At 33.5% G+C, this 18,093-nt stretch overlaps 3 protein-coding genes across 4 annotated transcripts; 1 reads left to right on the forward strand and 2 right to left on the reverse strand.

Annotated features, from left to right (window-relative positions):
* Nucleotides 1-898: 898 nt before the first annotated feature.
* Nucleotides 899-6,709, forward strand: LOC135073870 (arylsulfatase B-like). 2 transcript variants are annotated; one of them, XM_063968094.1, is made up of 9 exons: nucleotides 899-1,971; nucleotides 2,388-2,481; nucleotides 2,764-2,923; nucleotides 3,269-3,495; nucleotides 3,976-4,084; nucleotides 4,162-4,314; nucleotides 4,455-5,123; nucleotides 5,339-5,647; nucleotides 5,739-6,709. In XM_063968094.1, exons 1-9 carry the CDS (start codon nucleotides 1,943-1,945, stop codon nucleotides 5,759-5,761), a joined length of 1,773 nt encoding a protein of 590 aa, XP_063824164.1. In that variant the 5' UTR covers nucleotides 899-1,942; the 3' UTR covers nucleotides 5,762-6,709. The 2 variants fall into 2 exon arrangements, with proteins under 2 accessions (XP_063824164.1, XP_063824163.1); XM_063968093.1 differs by lacking the exon at nucleotides 5,739-6,709 and having other exon boundaries at nucleotides 5,339-5,732.
* Nucleotides 6,710-7,426: 717 nt separating this feature from the next.
* Nucleotides 7,427-10,094, reverse strand: LOC135074183 (uncharacterized). Its single transcript, XM_063968483.1, has 2 exons — nucleotides 9,990-10,094; nucleotides 7,427-8,759 (listed from the first exon to the last, which is right to left on the reverse strand). Exon 2 carries the CDS (start codon nucleotides 8,750-8,752, stop codon nucleotides 7,850-7,852), a length of 903 nt encoding a protein of 300 aa, XP_063824553.1. The 5' UTR covers nucleotides 8,753-8,759; nucleotides 9,990-10,094; the 3' UTR covers nucleotides 7,427-7,849.
* Nucleotides 10,095-14,181: 4,087 nt separating this feature from the next.
* LOC135074184 (uncharacterized) lies at nucleotides 14,182-17,393 on the reverse strand. Its single transcript, XM_063968485.1, has 5 exons — nucleotides 16,588-17,393; nucleotides 16,412-16,511; nucleotides 16,237-16,341; nucleotides 15,912-16,067; nucleotides 14,182-14,235 (listed from the first exon to the last, which is right to left on the reverse strand). The coding sequence occupies exons 1-5, from the start codon at nucleotides 17,391-17,393 to the stop codon at nucleotides 14,182-14,184; spliced, it is 1,221 nt and encodes a 406-aa protein (XP_063824555.1).
* Between the last annotated feature and the right edge of the window lie 700 nt (nucleotides 17,394-18,093).

The following is an 18,093-nucleotide window of genomic DNA, read 5'->3' on the forward strand; positions in this document are numbered from 1 at the left end:
TGCCAAGAGGTTACTCGGGCATGATCACCAAACTTATTTAATTTATCTGACCAAATTCTATCTATTCTTTATAGATTTTAAATCTCAACCAGTTATTCTTTGCAGAATGTAAACATGAACAAATGAACACTGTTCAATTTAATTTGATTTACTAAAATAGTTTATTGGACATTGCAATTAAAGTGAGCACATACCATAGCTTTCACACACATTCCTGGCATTATCAGTAAAGACTGACAATACCTATAACATTTGATGCATCATTCACTTCCATGCATTATTTTGCTCAAAAAGGAAATGTGTTAATATAGTTGCTGTTGGAATAATCGATAATAATAATAAATCGTACCTGCTCTGGGGCCATCGTTAGTCAAATTGTTCACCACTTACGTGACCACAAGCCAAGTTACGGAGGGAGTATCTTCATAATTTGCGTCCATCATTTCTCGTACTTAAATACTTTTCTGCATCTCACACCTTTGTCAGCGTGGTTTCCTTGACATTCTCTCTTCATCATATTCAATTTTAATCATAGAATCGTGGGCGTTTTGTGATAACATTCGTGACAAATAACACGAAACATTGGTCACCTGGAACACTTTGAAATCACGTTACTATCATAGGTTTCAGATCTCACTTCTGAACTATTAAAGGCCGGTAGATCTATTCTCATAAATAAAACACTGGATACTCATCTTTCACATTATATTGCCTTATTTTAGATACAATTAATCACTTAGCACAAAAGCGCGCGGAGTCGTCTCCGCGCGTCCCTCTATTCTGACGTTTGATTCTCGTGTGACATTGACGTATTGTCAATGCCACTATGACAGCATCTCATTGGCTATAACGATACCGCTATTTTAACGTTTTATATTTTTCACAATTAACAATACATACATAGTACCTATTTAATTTATTAGGTCGTAACCTACGCATTTATTAGAAACAAAATAATTAGACGCGTACGTCTACAAATAAAATTTTATCCGACTTATTAGGCATTCACGAAAACTAACTGAATATTTTTTACATAAAACGACTTCAAAATATTGGGTTCGAACATTCTTCAACAACTTACGTCATAATGTTTTTCTTTTCATTTAAATTAGTAACCTTTTGCCTAAAATCTATCTTTAAGCCATGAAAAGGGGCATGTATCACTATTTGCAGATAATAAATGTGCATGTCAAATATAGTCTGTAATTTTTTTTTTGTTTCATAAGTCAGCAGTTAACAGGAACCTTTGTTAGCGAGCCACTTATCTGAAACGTTATCAGGAACCGGTGTAACTTGCTCCAAAAGTTAAATTTGGCAATTCACCCCAATGCAACGTTTACAACTATTTCAGTCTTGGGAAAATATTCATAACTCAACAATGATTTAAGTTTATACGGTCTACTCCCAGCTATGTATATGTCGTGTGACAGGGCATACCTACATGTATCCGTGCACTTATTTATTCAAATACTTCTTTTCATTAAAGGTAAGTATTAAATAAGGTACTCGCGTACAGAATAATTTATAGATTAAAATATTTAACAGTTTCCTTACAATAGTAGGTAGGTACACACATATTTTGCGGCAGTAACAATGCCGTACAATCGTCGCATATGAAAGCATCAATAAAGGGTATTCTTCACTATTCTTCATTAATTATATTGAGCTCTATGAATTTAGTATAGATTCGGCCGAAATAGTGTGTGTTTTCAATGCCATTATTTAAATAATATTAATTTATTTTAATTATGCCAATGTTGATCGGTAATTTATATTGATATTGTCATTGTATTAAATAGAACAAAGGAATAAATAAAAATATTATTCAAAAATATATTTTTAAGTTTATGTTTAATTTGACTGTACTTACCAGTACAGTTCCAGAGCTAATTAGTACTTAGTTCAAAAGACTTTGTCTTCAGTTTGAGTAAAAGACCGTGCAATGACGCATCAGTCCATAAAATTAAAATGGTAAGTGTTTTAATTTACTATATTATTTGTTTTAAAGAGAAGCCTACCAAAGTACTTTACTTCTGATTAACTTATTTTCCCTTATCATTGAAATTTTGGAAATTTACTGAAACGTAATTTAGTAGTCGTCCTTACAATAATAACATTTTTAACCCATTAGTCTCTTTGAATCATGAAAATTTAACACACACTTCAGAGTAAATTAGAATTTCCACATTTTGTTGCTTTTTTTCATAAATAGGTAGGTACAGTAGGCCCATCAAGATAAGCTCCGTGGCTTCATAATGAAATTGTTGTAATAAGAGCGAATTTGTAGCAAAAATGCATATTAATCTGTTGTCTCATTATTTATAATAATAACCTTTTACAAAAAATACATTAAGTTTGGACTGATCTCCTACATAATTTCGTTTCAGTGTGCGATGGTGTTTCTTACTAGCAACGATGCAGATGGTCGATCTCGTGAATGCCAAATCTCCACACGTTGTTTTTATAATGGCCGATGATATGGTACGAATTTTACAAACTTATGAATAAAAGATACAAAGAAAGACACTTAGTAAAAGGCTTGAAGATTTTATAAACTACGATAATCCATCCAAACATTGTGGAGTTGTTGTAATTTTCTGGACCTCTTGTACAGTGCAGACCATCATGTTCTTTATAATCTCGTTATAAAATATGACGTCTCTAAAATAGGGACTATACATAATGCTAAAACTGTACTTCGTCATAAAGAGATAGGTAGGACTTTGGAATCTATTTAGATAAATTGCGCACTTTTCCTTGTAGGGTTGGAATGACGTGTCATACCATGGATCGGATCAAATATTGACGCCCAACATAGACACCATCGCATTCCGGAGTGTGATCCTGCAACAGTACTACAGTGAGGCCATCTGCACCCCCGCCAGAACTGCCCTGCTCACGGGGAAATATCCCATGAGATTAGGTAAATACAAGGGCATAATAATAATGGTACTTATATGGTGCAAGAGCATGTTTTTACAATAAGGGGCCCCACTCCCCCCATATGAATGGCCTAAATCAAGTAATTCACGACTAATTGGAGATTGAATGAAATTTCCATTAAGATCAAATAAAAGTAAAATAATTGCTCTAGTTGTAGCAGTTGATAATGTAAAATGTAAATTAATACGTGCAACACAATGCCGTGCTAGGTAGCTAGCTTCTTACAAATCATGAGAAACCAATTTGTTTGCCAAGTTATCTGTGGTTTTGCAGCTGAACAGTGGTAGAAAAAAATTATGTGATTGGCAATTGTTTTACTTTCTAGGTATGCATGGACCACCTCTATTTAACGGAGAGGACCGCGGGATACCTCTGACAGAGCGGCTTTTACCCTCGTACATGAAAGAGTTGGGATATACTACTCACCTTGTGGGGAAATGGCATGTAGGGATGTCTCGACCAGAATACCTGCCCACTGCGCGAGGGTACGACTCGCACTATGGACCGAGAGGTGGATTCGTTGACTATTATACGTATAACAAAGTGGAGACAGTAAGTTCCATGTAAATTAACAGTAAAATATTTCCAGAAAAATATAAGGTCTATTTTACAAGTTACTGAAAATAAAAGTTTTGAACAGTTATCAGATATTATAACGCTTGTAAATAACGGGTGCTCATTGTTGACCGTAAAATTTCCAAACATAGGTATGTCCGACACTTGTAAAACTAAAAGTTGTAGTAGGTAAGTATTTTTGACAGATTAAAATAGGCTATTAGGGATTTTATCAGCAAGTAGCAGGCAAAGAATGATACTTTCATAACATTCTTAATTGAAATCAAGTGCCAATTCTTTGTCAAGGTTAATGTAACCAAAATGTTGAAATTTTTTATTACTTCATCTGACATGGGTGTGTTACTTTTTAGTTATCGCAAATGGTTATAAGGCCAAATGCACAATGCACTGTATGTAGGTTACTTTCACTCATTTTGACAGATTATACCTACATAAGCTATTTTTGTACTTTTTCAGTGGCCGAACGGATATTCGCTGTTTGGGCTCGATCTATTTGATGATAATATACCACAAGAAGATGAAGAACGTTACATTGTTGATGCGCTAACTGATAGAGCCGTCAGGAGTGAGTTTAATTATATATATCATTAAATTATAATACACATACCGCCTCAATATAAGGATGATATTTGTATTTTATAGTTATACATCACCACAATGCATCGCAGCCACTGTTTCTCCACCTCACACACACCGCTCCCCATGCGGGCAACATCGGTGGGTTGCTGCAGCCGCCACTCAACTCAACGGTCCAAAACCGGCACATTGCTCATTCGGACCGTAGACTATATGCAGGTAACTTAGTCAATAGGTACTGAAGACTAAGATTTAATCGATTAAGATGGGCCACTTTGACCTCTTAAAAAGGAGGCGTGTTACACTTTAATGTTACTGCTTTCTATTGTCTATCAAGCACTCACTTTAATATGTTCCAGAGGTTGTCCAGAGTCTTGACCTTAGCGTTGGGAAAGTCGTCAAAGCACTAGATGCGAAAGGTATATTGAATGATACTATCATAATATTCGTATCGGATAATGGAGCTCCAACGATTGGCAAAACGAACAATTGGGGTGTCAACTTGCCTTTTAGGGGACTAAAAGAAACCGCATGGGAAGGAGCTGTTAGAGTTCCAGCCTATATTTGGCACTCGTCATTCAAGCCAAGAATATGGGACGGGTTAATGCACATCACTGATTGGTTACCAACTCTAACCACAGCTGCTGGCGGTGAATTCAACGGAAAAATTGACGGAATTAACCAATGGGATTCCATCGTACAGGACGGCGAATCAAGCAGAAGAGATGTGCTTTTAACTTTGGAAGATAATGATCTCAACAGGTTTGCTTCATATAGAGCTGGTGATTACAAAATTGTAATAGGAAATGTTACTGGAATGAATAATGATTATTATGGGGAGAAATTTATTATAAACAAAAAAGCCCTTCCAGCTTATTATCCGGCTTTAAAGTCTTGTGAAGTTGCAAGAGTATTTGAAAGAATGGGAATTGTTTTGGACTATAATGAAGTATTGTCAATGAGAAACGCTACTGTTATAAAACAGGAGGACAAGGTGAAAGACCGCACGCTATGTGTACCAACTCCACGTAAGTGTGTAACATTTTAAATAGTTAAAGCTATTTTTAATTTGATTTCATTATTATTGGGCGATGTAGAATAGAATGCAACGGAAAAACTTTATTGACATAGTAATTTCCTACTTAGTAACATAATTATAAAACAACAACAATATAACAAGAACAAAAACTACGTACGTAAAGTTTACAATTTATTTAGTTGTCAATCTATACATTGTTTTCAGGTCGTGGTTGTCTTTTTAACGTAAGACGGGATCCTATAGAAAGCCATGATCTTTGGGATAAGGAACATAAAGTTGCTGTGACGTTGACCAAGCGTGTCCTGGGTCTTTGGGCTATGCAAGACAAAAGAGGTCCTACAAATATACAAGTTCAAGCTGATCCAGCCAACTTTGACTACGTATGGACTCCTTGGATTCACGATGGCAGTGAGGGAAACTCTGGTACACAAAGCAACAGGAACTCAACATCAGAAAGTTTAGCTAATTGCGATAACAAGAGGCTATTAAGACATTTATTATGTAAACTAAAAGGTAAGTTTTTCTTTTATTATGTTGTTATCATACCAAAAAAATAATTACAGCGGTTAATTTGGACTTAAATTAAAAATGTTTTCATTTTCAGTTACCGGCCATGGAATTAATTAGAAATGTAACTTCTGCATGGTTAGATGCGTACTTAATTGTTGACATTAATACAAATAAAAAACAGCTTTGACTAGAGCAAAAGTGTTATTAGTATTACTCATCATTACTATTTAATGATTTATTTACTGATACTTTATTAACGACGTTTGTTAAGAAATAAATAAATTACTATAAATACAAACTTGTATTTATTAACAATTTTCAGCACGGTTAAACATATTTTGACAGACTGAATAATGTAAGTACGTTAAAAATTTAATTTTGTTCTTTTTGCGTCGCAATGATGTTGAAACGATCTAAACAATAAAATTAGTGTACCTACCTAACTATTAGGTTTTCTCAATGGTATCACTCGGAACTCTTTAAAATATTTATATGCTACCGGCAAAAAAAATACCACATATTACGCGTACTTTAACTTGCCTCCATAGTAAGAGCTGTAGAGTTTCGTTTTATTATTTAATACAATAATACATAATCTGTGCCGGTCCACCTAGCTTTTATTTCAGCTTTTGCTTTAATATTATGTAAATCATTCCAAAAAGGGTTTTTAGGGTTCCGTACCTCAAAAGGAAAAAACGGAACCCTTATAGGATCACTTTGTTGTCCGTCCGTCCGTCTGTCAAGACCCTTTATCTCAAGAACGCGTGATCGTATCAAGCTGAAATTCACATGAAATACTCAGGTCTATTGTCCCTTTAAGCTGTGAAAATATCAAACTTCTAAGCCAAGCCAATCAAAAGATACAGCCGATTATGTCGATATTTTCAACAAATTTTCGACACTCGCAAAGGAATCAAAACCTACAGGATACTTCCCGTAAACTCAGAAACTTGAAATTTGGCATAAAGCATTGTCATATAATGCAAATATAGGAAAAATTGCGAAAATCACATTTTTTTAGTTATATAATATAATAAAAATATTTTAATAAAATGAAACTTACTACCTTATTTCTCACGAAGGAATAAAGGTATCAAATTGAAATTTATACCAAATACCTAGACCTATTGTCCCTTTAAGAAGTAAAAAAATCAAACTTCTAAGTTAACGCGATCAAAAGATACAGCAGTTTATACCGACACCACCTACGAATTTCCGTCACACGCTAGGGAATCAAAACCTACAAGGTACTTCCTGTGAACTCAGAATCTTGAAATTCGGCACGAAGCAACGTTATATAGTACAGATAAAGGAAAAATTGCGAAAATGATAAATTTGAAGTTATATAAAATTTAAAATATTATTTTTGCTTACATGACATAAAATATTTTTTTAATAATTATAAACTTACTACCTACCCTTTTTCACATGAACGCGTAGAGATATTAAAGTTGAAATTCATATCAAACACTTCTTAAATCTAATTGCCTCTAAACTGTGAGAAATTCTAAATCAACGCAAAAATTCAAAACGCTGAGGTAGGTAGGTACCTACCTATAATGCAAATATAGGAAAAATAAATAAATAAAAAATAATCATACCGCATATTTTGAAATTCGCCACTACTCGCAACGGAATCAAGTAAGTAATTTGATTTAATACGTCATAAATTGTAAACCGCTACGTTTGTACGGCGGAACCCTCGGTGTGCGAGCCCGACTCGCACTTGGCCGGTTTTTTATTTAAGACACGCCAATAAAAGTTATAAATACAAAAACCAAGTTAAACAACACGCCAATAAACATTTATTAGTTTTACATATCATTTTATTATTAAATTATTAGTTTACTTATCATGCTTAATAAATTATGTTTTATTTTTTCATAAATATAAAATTAAACATTATGTTTTGCAGTCAAAAACTAAATGTGTACTTAAACATTGCAACTTAATGTGGAAGTCAGTATAAAATATCATACTGACTTCCAAATTTTTCATTCACACATTTCGTCGCTTGCCTCTCTAACTGGCGTAACTGACATTTTGCTAAATTTTCAGGCGATTAGACAGATCGATTCGTCTTGCGAAATTGATTAAGATGGTGTAGATAACTCAGTTTCGAAAAAAAAATTCAGATACGTCAGTTAGAGAGGCAAGCGACGATTTGTTACCAATAATTCTTTGGACTTGATTGTATTAACAATTCTAAAAAAAATTAAAGAAGTCTGCAATCTTACTGAAAACACCTGAAATTATTTTGGCTAGGATATTAAATTCATATAATTTTTTATCTACGGCGGCGTAGAATACTAGCACTCCTTCAGCCGAGAACGCTGTGGGTTTAGTCTTAGTCAAGCCAAAATTTTGAGGGCTTCTTATACTTGTGCCGTTTGAATAAATAAAATATGGAACATCGTCAGCTAAAACGAATATGCCTTCGACGTCTGCAACTAGAGCAGGTATCTTTATCATGACCATTTTGCTTGGATTTTTCGGTAAACCTTCAATTTTGTTCACACGCTGATCCTTCACCTGATACACATTCTTCTCGTTATCATAATAATAAAGATTATCAACCTTATCTAACACTATTTCCTGAGCATTTTTTACTCGGTTGTCCACGTCTAATTTACTTCCGTTATCAGAAATTTTGTATAAATCATGATTTTTAGTAAGCGCGTAAATAATACCACTGCTGTTTTCTACAGCCAGTGAAATAATACCCTCGTTCAAATTTCCATATTTATAGGCTTTATTTTCTTTACGATTGTACGTATATATTCCTTCTTTGCAAGCAAAAAAAACTTTACCTTCTGCATCGCCATCTATGTCTTTGCCGTTGTCATGTAACTTCGTTGTACTGTTTTCAACAATAACGTACAATCCTTGATCTATTTTACTACCATCATTATTAATATCAGCTTCTAGAAAAAACACAACTCTTTTCTGTAATTCTTCCATTAACGGCAGCGATGGATATATTTTAACGATGTCATGTTGTCCTTGGTATATAACCATTTCATCTGGATCATTCTTTGTTTTTGTTGGACTGGCATTAATAGCAAGTACATAATGAAGAGCTATCACAAAGATAGCTATGAATTTCATGTTTAACCTGTAAACAAAATATTAACCTGTAAACAAACATTTCTGCACATCGTGACCCGATAACGGGGTTAAAACATTGTTTAATCGTGACAATATCGGGACAATTTCAACAATAACCTATTTCGATAATAAAACACATTATTTAGTTTTCGTAACTTTATAAGCTCCGCACTCATAGGTTTTTGAAATCAAGGAAATATTAATCTCTACTCTCGGGAAGAAGTAAGTAATGAATCCCATCAAAAACAATACTTGTCAAAAAAACCAAGTCTCGCAACTCAGTTGTTCTACGGTAAAAAGTTGTGAGATCCATGTAATACCAAGTCCAGGCCAGGAAATCTTTAACGTTTTACATAAATTATTGACTTGGCCATCGCACTAAATAATTTAATTTACACGTGTTTTCATGCGATGGCCAAGTCAATATATTTATGTAAAACGTTAAAGATTTCCTGGCCTGGACTTGGTATTACATGGATCTCACAACTTTTTACCGTAGAACAACTGAGTTGCGAGACTTGGTTTTTTTGACAAGTATTGTTTTTGATGGGATCTCATTTCTTTTTGTATTTTGTAGACAGCAGTTATGTATCTAGAAAACTGGACCGAAATTGAAAAATTTTACTCGACTTGGCGGTTGCACTACCGTGCCCCCAAATATCATTTCTTTTTGTATTTTGTAGACAGCAGTTATGTATCTAGAAAACTGGACCGAAATTGAAAAATTTTACTCGACTTGGCGGTTGCACTACCGTGCCCCCAAATATTTTAGTTTTTCCTTGATTCATACACCAAACACTACTTATATTCCAAATTTGAAGCTTCTAGGTCTGCTAGAAGTGCCTTAGAGTTTTGATGATCGGTGAGTCAGTGAGTCAGTCAGTGAGTCAGTCAGTGAGTGACAAAATTAAGTAACTTTGACCCGTTATAATTCTTAAACTACTGGTTCAAATTGAATGAAATTTTAAATATACCGTGTCTTTACAATGCCTGCATAGCTAATGAAAATTCAGCCTTCTAGTTTTATCCACAACGAAGTTACAGGCGGTCGAAAATGGCCTGAATTGCTTCGAGAAAAGGATGGTACGGCCGTGCCGCTTTTTTGCTCGACTTGGTGGGGGCACTGCCGTGCCCCCAGATATCAGTTAGCAAAAATACTAATTATCTTTTAAAAGTTAAAAATAAAGCCGGTTAAGCTTCGAAGTCCCATCATTATTTGTTTTAACACTTCACTTACCTTTCTTGCCTGGTTTAATTTCTCAAGATGTGTGGAAGGAACGTATAGCGCACACAACTGACTAATAATGAGATCTTCGTTGAAAGTCACAATGTGTGACTTATTATTGTTTTGTCAACATCATAATTAGGTAGATAATGACTAGGGAATACTCGTACAAGATTATGGGTTTAAAGGTTAAGTAAGATATGCGGTCCATTCGGTGGTAGGTAAGTGTGTTATTGTAATGTACCTACTTAGATAGTATGTAAAAAACAAGTGAGGTAACTTCAAGTTTGTTCGAATTTACCTTTAGTTGGTAAAACAGTATTTACTGCTAGATAATAGGTGCGTTGACACAATTGTATTACTGTAACATTGCGGCGGACTGCGTGAAGGGGCTTCCCGCTTTGTGTCTTGCCGCCTCTACTCTGTGTCGCTGAAATTTACCCAACTAAAGAAAAAAGTATTTTTAAACCAACTACTACTACTACTAACTAAGTAGTAACAGTGAAGTTGAAGCGTTCTGACTGACAATAAAAAATATTGTACCTAACTAGTTAGGCTTTCCCGGTGGTTTCCCAGAGCTTCTTATTAAAATATCTTTATGTCACTGGCTAAAACTTACCATAACTTACTTTTACTCTTACTTTGTCTTGCCTTCATGGTAAAAGCTGTGTCAGGAGTTTCTTCCATTTTTTAATAGGTACATCCATTTCTGGGGCCTACCTAACTTTTAAGTATTTCAGTTCATTAAATTATACATCATAATGATATGATTGCTTAATTTAATTCAAAAAGGGTTCTTTTGTTTAGAATACGTCAATAAGCATTATAAATACAAAAACCAACTTAAATAACACGCAAATCAACATTTATTAGTATTACAGTAGGTACATAATTTCAATTTTTATTATTCTACTTAACATGCCCAATAAATTAGTAAAGTAAGTTTAAATTTTTCATAAATAACTTATTTTAACTTACTCTCAATATTTTTGTAGCCAAAAACTTTATGCTTTGCAACTTAATGAGTACAAAATATTTTCAAAATCATAATACAAGTTCATTTCACACATTATATCACCTTTTTCATTCATTCATTTATGATCGTTATACTTAGTTAATTATTTGGATATAATCATTCCTATTACTTATGACGAATTTATTTCAATTTCAAAGAAAACTTATAATTGTCTCCAATCGCACTTAAAACATCTGAAAACATATTGAGTGCCATGTCATATTGATATAATTTTTTCTCGATGGCAAAGTAAATCACTAGCACTAAGTCAGTAGAGAACGCTGTGGGTTTAGACTTAGTCAAGCCAAAAATTTCAGGGGCTATTATACTTGTGCCGTTTGAGTAAACCACATATGGAACATCGTCTGCTAAAACGACTATACCTTTGATATCTATAAGTAGAGGTATTTTTATCATGACCATTTTGCTTGGATTTTTCGGTAAACCTTCAATTTTGTTTACACGCTGATCCTTCACCTGGTACACATGCTTCTCATTATCATAATAATAAAGATTATCAAGCGTATCTAAAACTATTTCTTGAGCATTTTTTACTCGGTTATCTAAGTCGGATTTACTGCCGTTATCAGATATTTTGTATAAATCATGATTTTCAGTAAGCGCATAAATAATACCACTGCTGTTTTCTACAGCCAGCGAAATAATGCTTTCGTTCAAATTTCCATATTTATAGGCTTTATTTTCTTTATGGTTGTACGTATATATTCCTTCTTTGCAAGCAAAATAAACTTTACCTTCTACGTCGCCATCTATGTCTTTGCCGTTGTCATGTAACTTCGTTGTACTGTTTTCAACAATAACGTACAATCCTTGATCTATTTTACTACCATCATTATTTATATCAGCTTCTAGAAAAAACACAAATATTTTTTGCAATTCTTCCTTTAACGGTAACGATGGATATATTTTAACGATGTCATGTTGTCCTTCGTGTATGGCCCTTTTTTCATCTGAATCATTATTGGTTATTGTTATACTGATACTGGCATTAATAGCAAGTATGTAATGAAGAGCTATTATAAAGATAGCTAAGGATTTCATGTTTAACCTGTAAACAAAATACTAACATTACAATTCTGCATTATCAGGACTTGAATTTAAAAAAATCGGGAAAAGATCATGATAATTGTGCTTTTCATGAACTTTCAAGGGAAACTATAACGGTTAAGATGGATCGGTTAGTTTAAGAGTAATACTCGTTCAACTTATATTAAAAAATCTTACGTAATAAAAAGAAAACATTAAAAGTTACTTTAGTTTAGATGAAACAATAAATTGCTTGTTTATACGACGGGAAACTACGGAACCCAATACACTATGCGTGACACGACACGCACTTGGTTATACTGCTTTAAAATCACGGAATATTACTTAGGCTGGGTTGCACCATCTTACTTTAACTTTGACAAACGTTAAAAATCTGTCAAACTCCATAAAAAACACACCGGTTATCGTCATAGTTACGGTCAAAGTTAGGTGGTGCAACTCAGCCTTAGTTTATGTCTTCGGGAACTAATTGAGTATCGGTAAGCTGATTTTTATTTAAAAATTAAAAATAATACACTTACCTTTCTTGCCTGGTTTAACTTCGGAAGGAGAAGTATGGAAAGAACGACCAGTAACTACTGACTGACAATGAGATCTTCGTTGAAAGTCACAAATAATTTATAACTTACAATTACTAATTATAAAACATTACTAATATTAATGTCAACATCATAAGTAGGTAGATAATGGCTAGGCAATACAATAATGACTGACAATGAGATCTTCTTTGAAAGTCACAATTTATGACTTCTATTACTAATTATTAAAACAATACTAATTAATAATTTGTTTTGTTAGCATCATAATTAGGTAGATAATGGCTATAGGTAATACAATACTTAGATAATGTGTAAAAAATGAGTAGGTATCTTTAAGTTTGTTCGACGGGTCCTATAAACAACATTTTGCAGGTTTCCATCTGCAAAATGTTTGTTGAAAATTTAATTAAACCAAATTGATTATTGCTATGTATCATAGTGGGCAATACTCAGAACACCCTGTCTAGGCCTAAGATTGGGCAATAACTCGCGGTTCCGTCCTAGACTTTGAAGGTCACAGTAAGTAGACCCTGTCTATCTGACACAGGGAGAACCTCACATAACCCACTGGTTCCCCCGGGCCAGTGGGTATGCACTTTCATGCATTTCCTGACGAAAAAGACCTGTCTAAGTGTCTAGCCCTACATAAAGCCTTTAGTCGGTAAATATTTACTGATAGATAATACTAGGTGCGTCGACACAATTGTATTAAAGTATGTTGTGAGTTCTAGCATGAGTTTAAAAATAAGCGGATTTTTATAATAATATTAAGTAATGTTAAGTAGGTACATATTGCTGTTATATTTTTTATATTTATATTCTACCATTATATTCTAGTCTATATGAAAATATATTCTAAATTGGTGTTTTAACCAGGTAAGTATGTCGACCACGACCACTCTGCCTAGAGTGTAACGAAACGATGAAGAAGAAGGGGTTTTAATAAAAATACTAAATAGGTGGATTACAAATTAGTAATTAGCATAAGTAGGTACTACTTGGTCACGTTTCGAGATAGGTATGCTAAGCAATACCAAGCATAGGTATCTACGAGTAGTTTAACCTACTTTGCGCACGTTTTTATAATGTGTTCTTATTATAGTTTTACATTTAATGAGTATTATGTATGTAACCCAAAATTAGGTAGGAACGGGTAATCTATTGCATAGTTTTGGTCACGGTTCAATTTTGCACGAGAATGAAATGTAAACTACACAGGTACTCGCATTCCAATTACTGGATGTATGTAGAGATGATTGTGTACTTGAGTCTATTGTTTGCAACCTTAATTAATGTCTACTCCGTCAATGCAATGGTAATTTGGTACTACCGTCTATTACAAATCGTATTTTGTACATGTTCGTTGAACATAAAGAGCGGTAGGTATGTTAAAAATGCGATATTAGACTCTATGAAGTCTTGTTCTCGTTCGATTGGGTCAATTTTGGTTCAAGTGAATCTGATTAGTACACGTATTGCTTAAAAATGCTTCCTTACATGGTATAAGTGACAGCGATTAACAAAAAAGTGCATCAGTATGGATAAATAGATTTTATGAATAGGGAAGATAATTTCAAAGGATTTAAGCGCAGGCTGCGTTCATGATATTAAATATAGCGTACGATTGACGGCACATCTGAAATTATTAAAAATTAGGTTAGCATCAGTGTAATTAATCGTAAAGTACATTAATTTAAGGACTAAATTATAGATTGTATGATTTTGCATTGGATAATAAGGTACTTGATACAAATAAGGCCTACCTAACTTTAAATGCTTATATTTTAATAAATATTAACGCTAATCAACAAAAACAAGGTTAATTAACTTCTTCCATCCTTTAATTTTAGCAATATTACAAAAAATAACACAATTTTTAACTAAATCTCTTCAAAATAAGCTTATTACGAAACCACTCATTTTGGCTTTAATAAATCACCTACACGGAATAAGGCCTATATGATTCAAATGCCTCTAGACCTTAAAATTGAGGTTGTATTAAACAAAATGTGGTCTTATAACATTAAACACGTCGATTTATTTGCGTTATCAAAATTTTACATACCTAGTAAACAGAAATATACTGTATTTCTCTAGATAAACTTAAATTCCACTTATTAAGAATTATACATAAATTATAGATAAAATTAAATATTCATAGTAACATAGTAATGATTCCTTACATATATTATTGAAAAAAATATCAAAAACAAACAATATTATTTTTTTGTATAGGGCTTATTAAAACACCGTGTTCGAATAAGGCCTACACATAAAACCATTTAGATAAATCACTTTAGGAATATCATTTAGTCTTGAATTTTTGTAAACAAAATGAGATCTCTATTTTTATTAGAACCAGTGCATAAAAATTCTTCTGAATCGTCTTTACGAACTCATACACAATATTTGTGATACTACCAAAAGCAGTCCTTTATGGTCGCATATCTGCTACATTGTCTTCAAGACAGGTATGATAATACCAGCTTTTATTCTTCTTTCCTTTAGAATTATACATGCGCCTTTTTTTCTTATTTTTTATTGTTTTTATTTTTTTTTTACAGGGTTTGTAATTTTTTTCGACTCTGTTTTCTTTTTTTTTATGTGCTGTCAGTAACATTCTTATTAAATAAATATTTAGTTACTCTTTTACTAATTTAGTTTAACGAATTTGTCCGTAATCAGGTGTTAACATAAGTATCTAATATGGCCTACCATGCTGAAATAAGGCCTAGGCCTTATTAGGTATCTCGCTCTTGTTGTCTTTAAAAATTTACAAATAATGCATCTATAGCCAGTAGTACAAATTAAGGTAATTATTAGCTAGTAAGAAATATTTAGAAACGATTACCAAGAAAAGCTTAATCTAAAACAGCGTCATTTTAATTAAAATTTAAGATGAAATCGCCAGATTTTTATAAGACAGCACGAAATCACCCACCACCTTAGAAGAACGCGTGCCAATTGGTGCTGGGATCTTAGATCGGGACGCTCTTGCACTCTACCGGGTTATAGGGCATATGAGTACGTGTCCTTGAAGTATTATCCCGGTTGGATTTATTTATCTGTGTTTTCTGATGCATAGGCCTTATTAGAACGTAGGCCTTATTTGTATCAAGTACCTTACATGTATTGTAAAAAGAAAAGCGCAGCGTAGGACGTCCACCGGGTGTGGACCGATGATTTTGTAAAGGTAGCAGGAAGGCGCTGTATGCAAGCCGCTGTCAACCGGTCAATTGGAAGTCGTTGGGGGACGCTTATGTTCAGCAGTGGACGTCCTGTGGCTGAAATGATGAATAAGAAATTGGGTACCTCTGCAAAAGTGTCCAGACATATAGTATAGAAGATGGTGCTCAAAACTAGCGGTGCCGTGGTCCTGGTCATCATCAGCAACACTGTCTTGCGAGCCCGAGTGTTCGGGTGGGTCTCCCAACCGCAGGAGTATATGGCTTCACGTAGGTAATAGCTCTGAGAAAATTTAAATCAATATTATAAGAAAACCCAAATCATTTTTTTTTCTTCTTTCAATACACTATCTCTTCTTCCAATGAAAAAATAATGATTTCATGCAGTTAGGTACCTAGGTACAAAATTACGAGTAGGTTTTAATAAAAACAATAATATTTATTTAACGCACCCGTTCCAAAAGATTATCGCTATAATAACACGGCATGTAAAAATGTAAAATAGTTGCTACGAAAAACGAAAGAAATTCCATATTCAATTGCGAACGTTTTAAGTCCTGAAAATTTCAATAATAATGTTATTACATAAATGTCACAATAATAAATTTAATTATTATAACACTTTACCTCAACAACCTGAAATAAGGACAATGGTAACAAAAAGGTCGTTGTCTTCATATTGTACTCAAACAATACAGTAAACTTGTTTTTTATATTTTCTATTAACCTGTAATATTATTAATATTAGTCAATTTTAATATTTTTAATGATAACTAGGTACACATTATAACATTTCGACTAACCCGTACAAATCTTGCAATTTAATGTTAACGTCTTTCAACTTCTCATTGATTTCTTCTTCATTATAATTTTCTGAGAATATCTTCAATATCCTTTTGCTGAGTATATCTAACTGTCCACAAATGTGCAATAAAAATATAGGGACCAAGGGGTCGAATCCTATATACATTGTCGTCGCGTAGCAGCCAAACATTAAGCAAAGCACAAAAAGAAGTATAAACATAGCTGGTATGTCTTTTAGAATGTCGAGACGATCTGGATACCTCATGTCGAACATGGGAATGTACTTGAAGTCCCCTTGCCAATATGAATAACCCATCTTAAATATTGCCTTTAAGGGAAACGCGATGCTAGTTGATAGAGCCGCCAGCAGCCAATACCAACTGACTTTAGCGCCCTTCTTGGCGTACATAATCACGATTTCTTTTTCTTCCTCTTCGAAATCCATAGCTAATTTATAATCCCTGTCCACTACATTGATGAGGTTCTTCATGTATTTTTGGAAATATAGCAGAAACGAATATTTAATTGTGATTGTGAATGCGACAATAGCCATAGTGCCATTCTTGCTAGCTTCAGCGTATCGTCCTGCTGGAATGTCGTAGAGTAGCACAGAATTACCCAGAAACAGAAATGTGGTTGTCGATAGCGTTAGTATGATGAGGAATTGCAAAACCCAGAACAAATTTCTTGGTATCGATGGGTGTGATCTGTTAATGAACATAGCCATCGCAGTTATCACAAACATGTTATCAAATTTGAAATTATTGCGATTGATTTTGGTTGGAGCTAATGTTTTTGGAAACATTATGATATAAGTAACACACTTGTATTTACTTCGTATCTAACTTAACTACTTACGAAGTAAGCGGTGGTTCAAGCTTGAGTTATTCAAGAGACAAGTCGTATAAAAGTTTATGATATAATTACCTATTGTAAATCTATCATGATAAATAACGATAAATGATTTTTATTAATGTCCGTGTGTGTTTCAGTAGATTGTTTGTGGAAAAATACATTTAAACATGGGTTTGTCCCATGACGGATTTTTTCAGGTATAAACATTAATCTACATTGATGAATATAATTAACATTAATAACTGAACATATCGTAGTGGATTGGTTGTAAGTAGTAGGTAATGCGATTGTGAGTGAAGTCAGTGGAAAACACATTGCTTTGGAACACGAGAAAGCGTACAATTAAGTAAATTGGTATTGTGAACTATTGTGTCTTGAGAATCCAGGAGTGCAAGCGACATTAAAATAGGCTCCTCACTAGATAATAAGTGCTTGTCCAGACACATGTCATGATATGTCACAGTGTTACAATGTATCAATAATGTCACCTTTGTTAAGGTTAATTTTTAAGGTTTTCATATGTTTTAGCTGAAAAGAAATACCACTTGTTATTTAGTTTCAGGCGCAGTAAATACTTAGTAACCTTTAATTTTCATATGATTACCTACATTAACTAGTGTCTGATTGAAATTCTTAGTTTCTGTTTTCAG

This window comes from Ostrinia nubilalis, chromosome 8 (assembly GCF_963855985.1).
Source record: "Ostrinia nubilalis chromosome 8, ilOstNubi1.1, whole genome shotgun sequence".
Lineage (NCBI taxonomy): Eukaryota > Metazoa > Arthropoda > Insecta > Lepidoptera > Crambidae > Ostrinia > Ostrinia nubilalis.

Bases quoted from the DNA above. Each gene is read 5' to 3' on its own strand.
- LOC135073870 (XM_063968093.1), top strand. From the start codon at position 1,943: ATGACGCATCAGTCCATAAAATTAAAATG. The intron at 1,972-2,387 runs GTAAGTGTTTTA...ATTTCGTTTCAG, and splicing joins CAGTCCATAAAATTAAAATG to TGTGCGATGGTGTTTCTTAC. The intron at 4,085-4,161 runs GTGAGTTTAATT...TGTATTTTATAG, and splicing joins AACTGATAGAGCCGTCAGGA to TTATACATCACCACAATGCA.
- LOC135074183 (XM_063968483.1), bottom strand. From the start codon at position 8,752: ATGAAATTCATAGCTATCTTTGTGATAGCTCTTCATTATGTACTTGCT.
- LOC135074184 (XM_063968485.1), bottom strand. From the start codon at position 17,393: ATGTTTCCAAAAACATTAGCTCCAACCAAAATCAATCGCAATAATTTC. The intron at 16,512-16,587 runs GTTAGTCGAAAT...ATAATATTACAG, and splicing joins AAATTGCAAGATTTGTACGG to GTTAATAGAAAATATAAAAA. The intron at 14,236-15,911 runs GTACCCAATTTC...TAATAATTTCAG, and splicing joins GTCTGGACACTTTTGCAGAG to ATGTGCCGTCAATCGTACGC.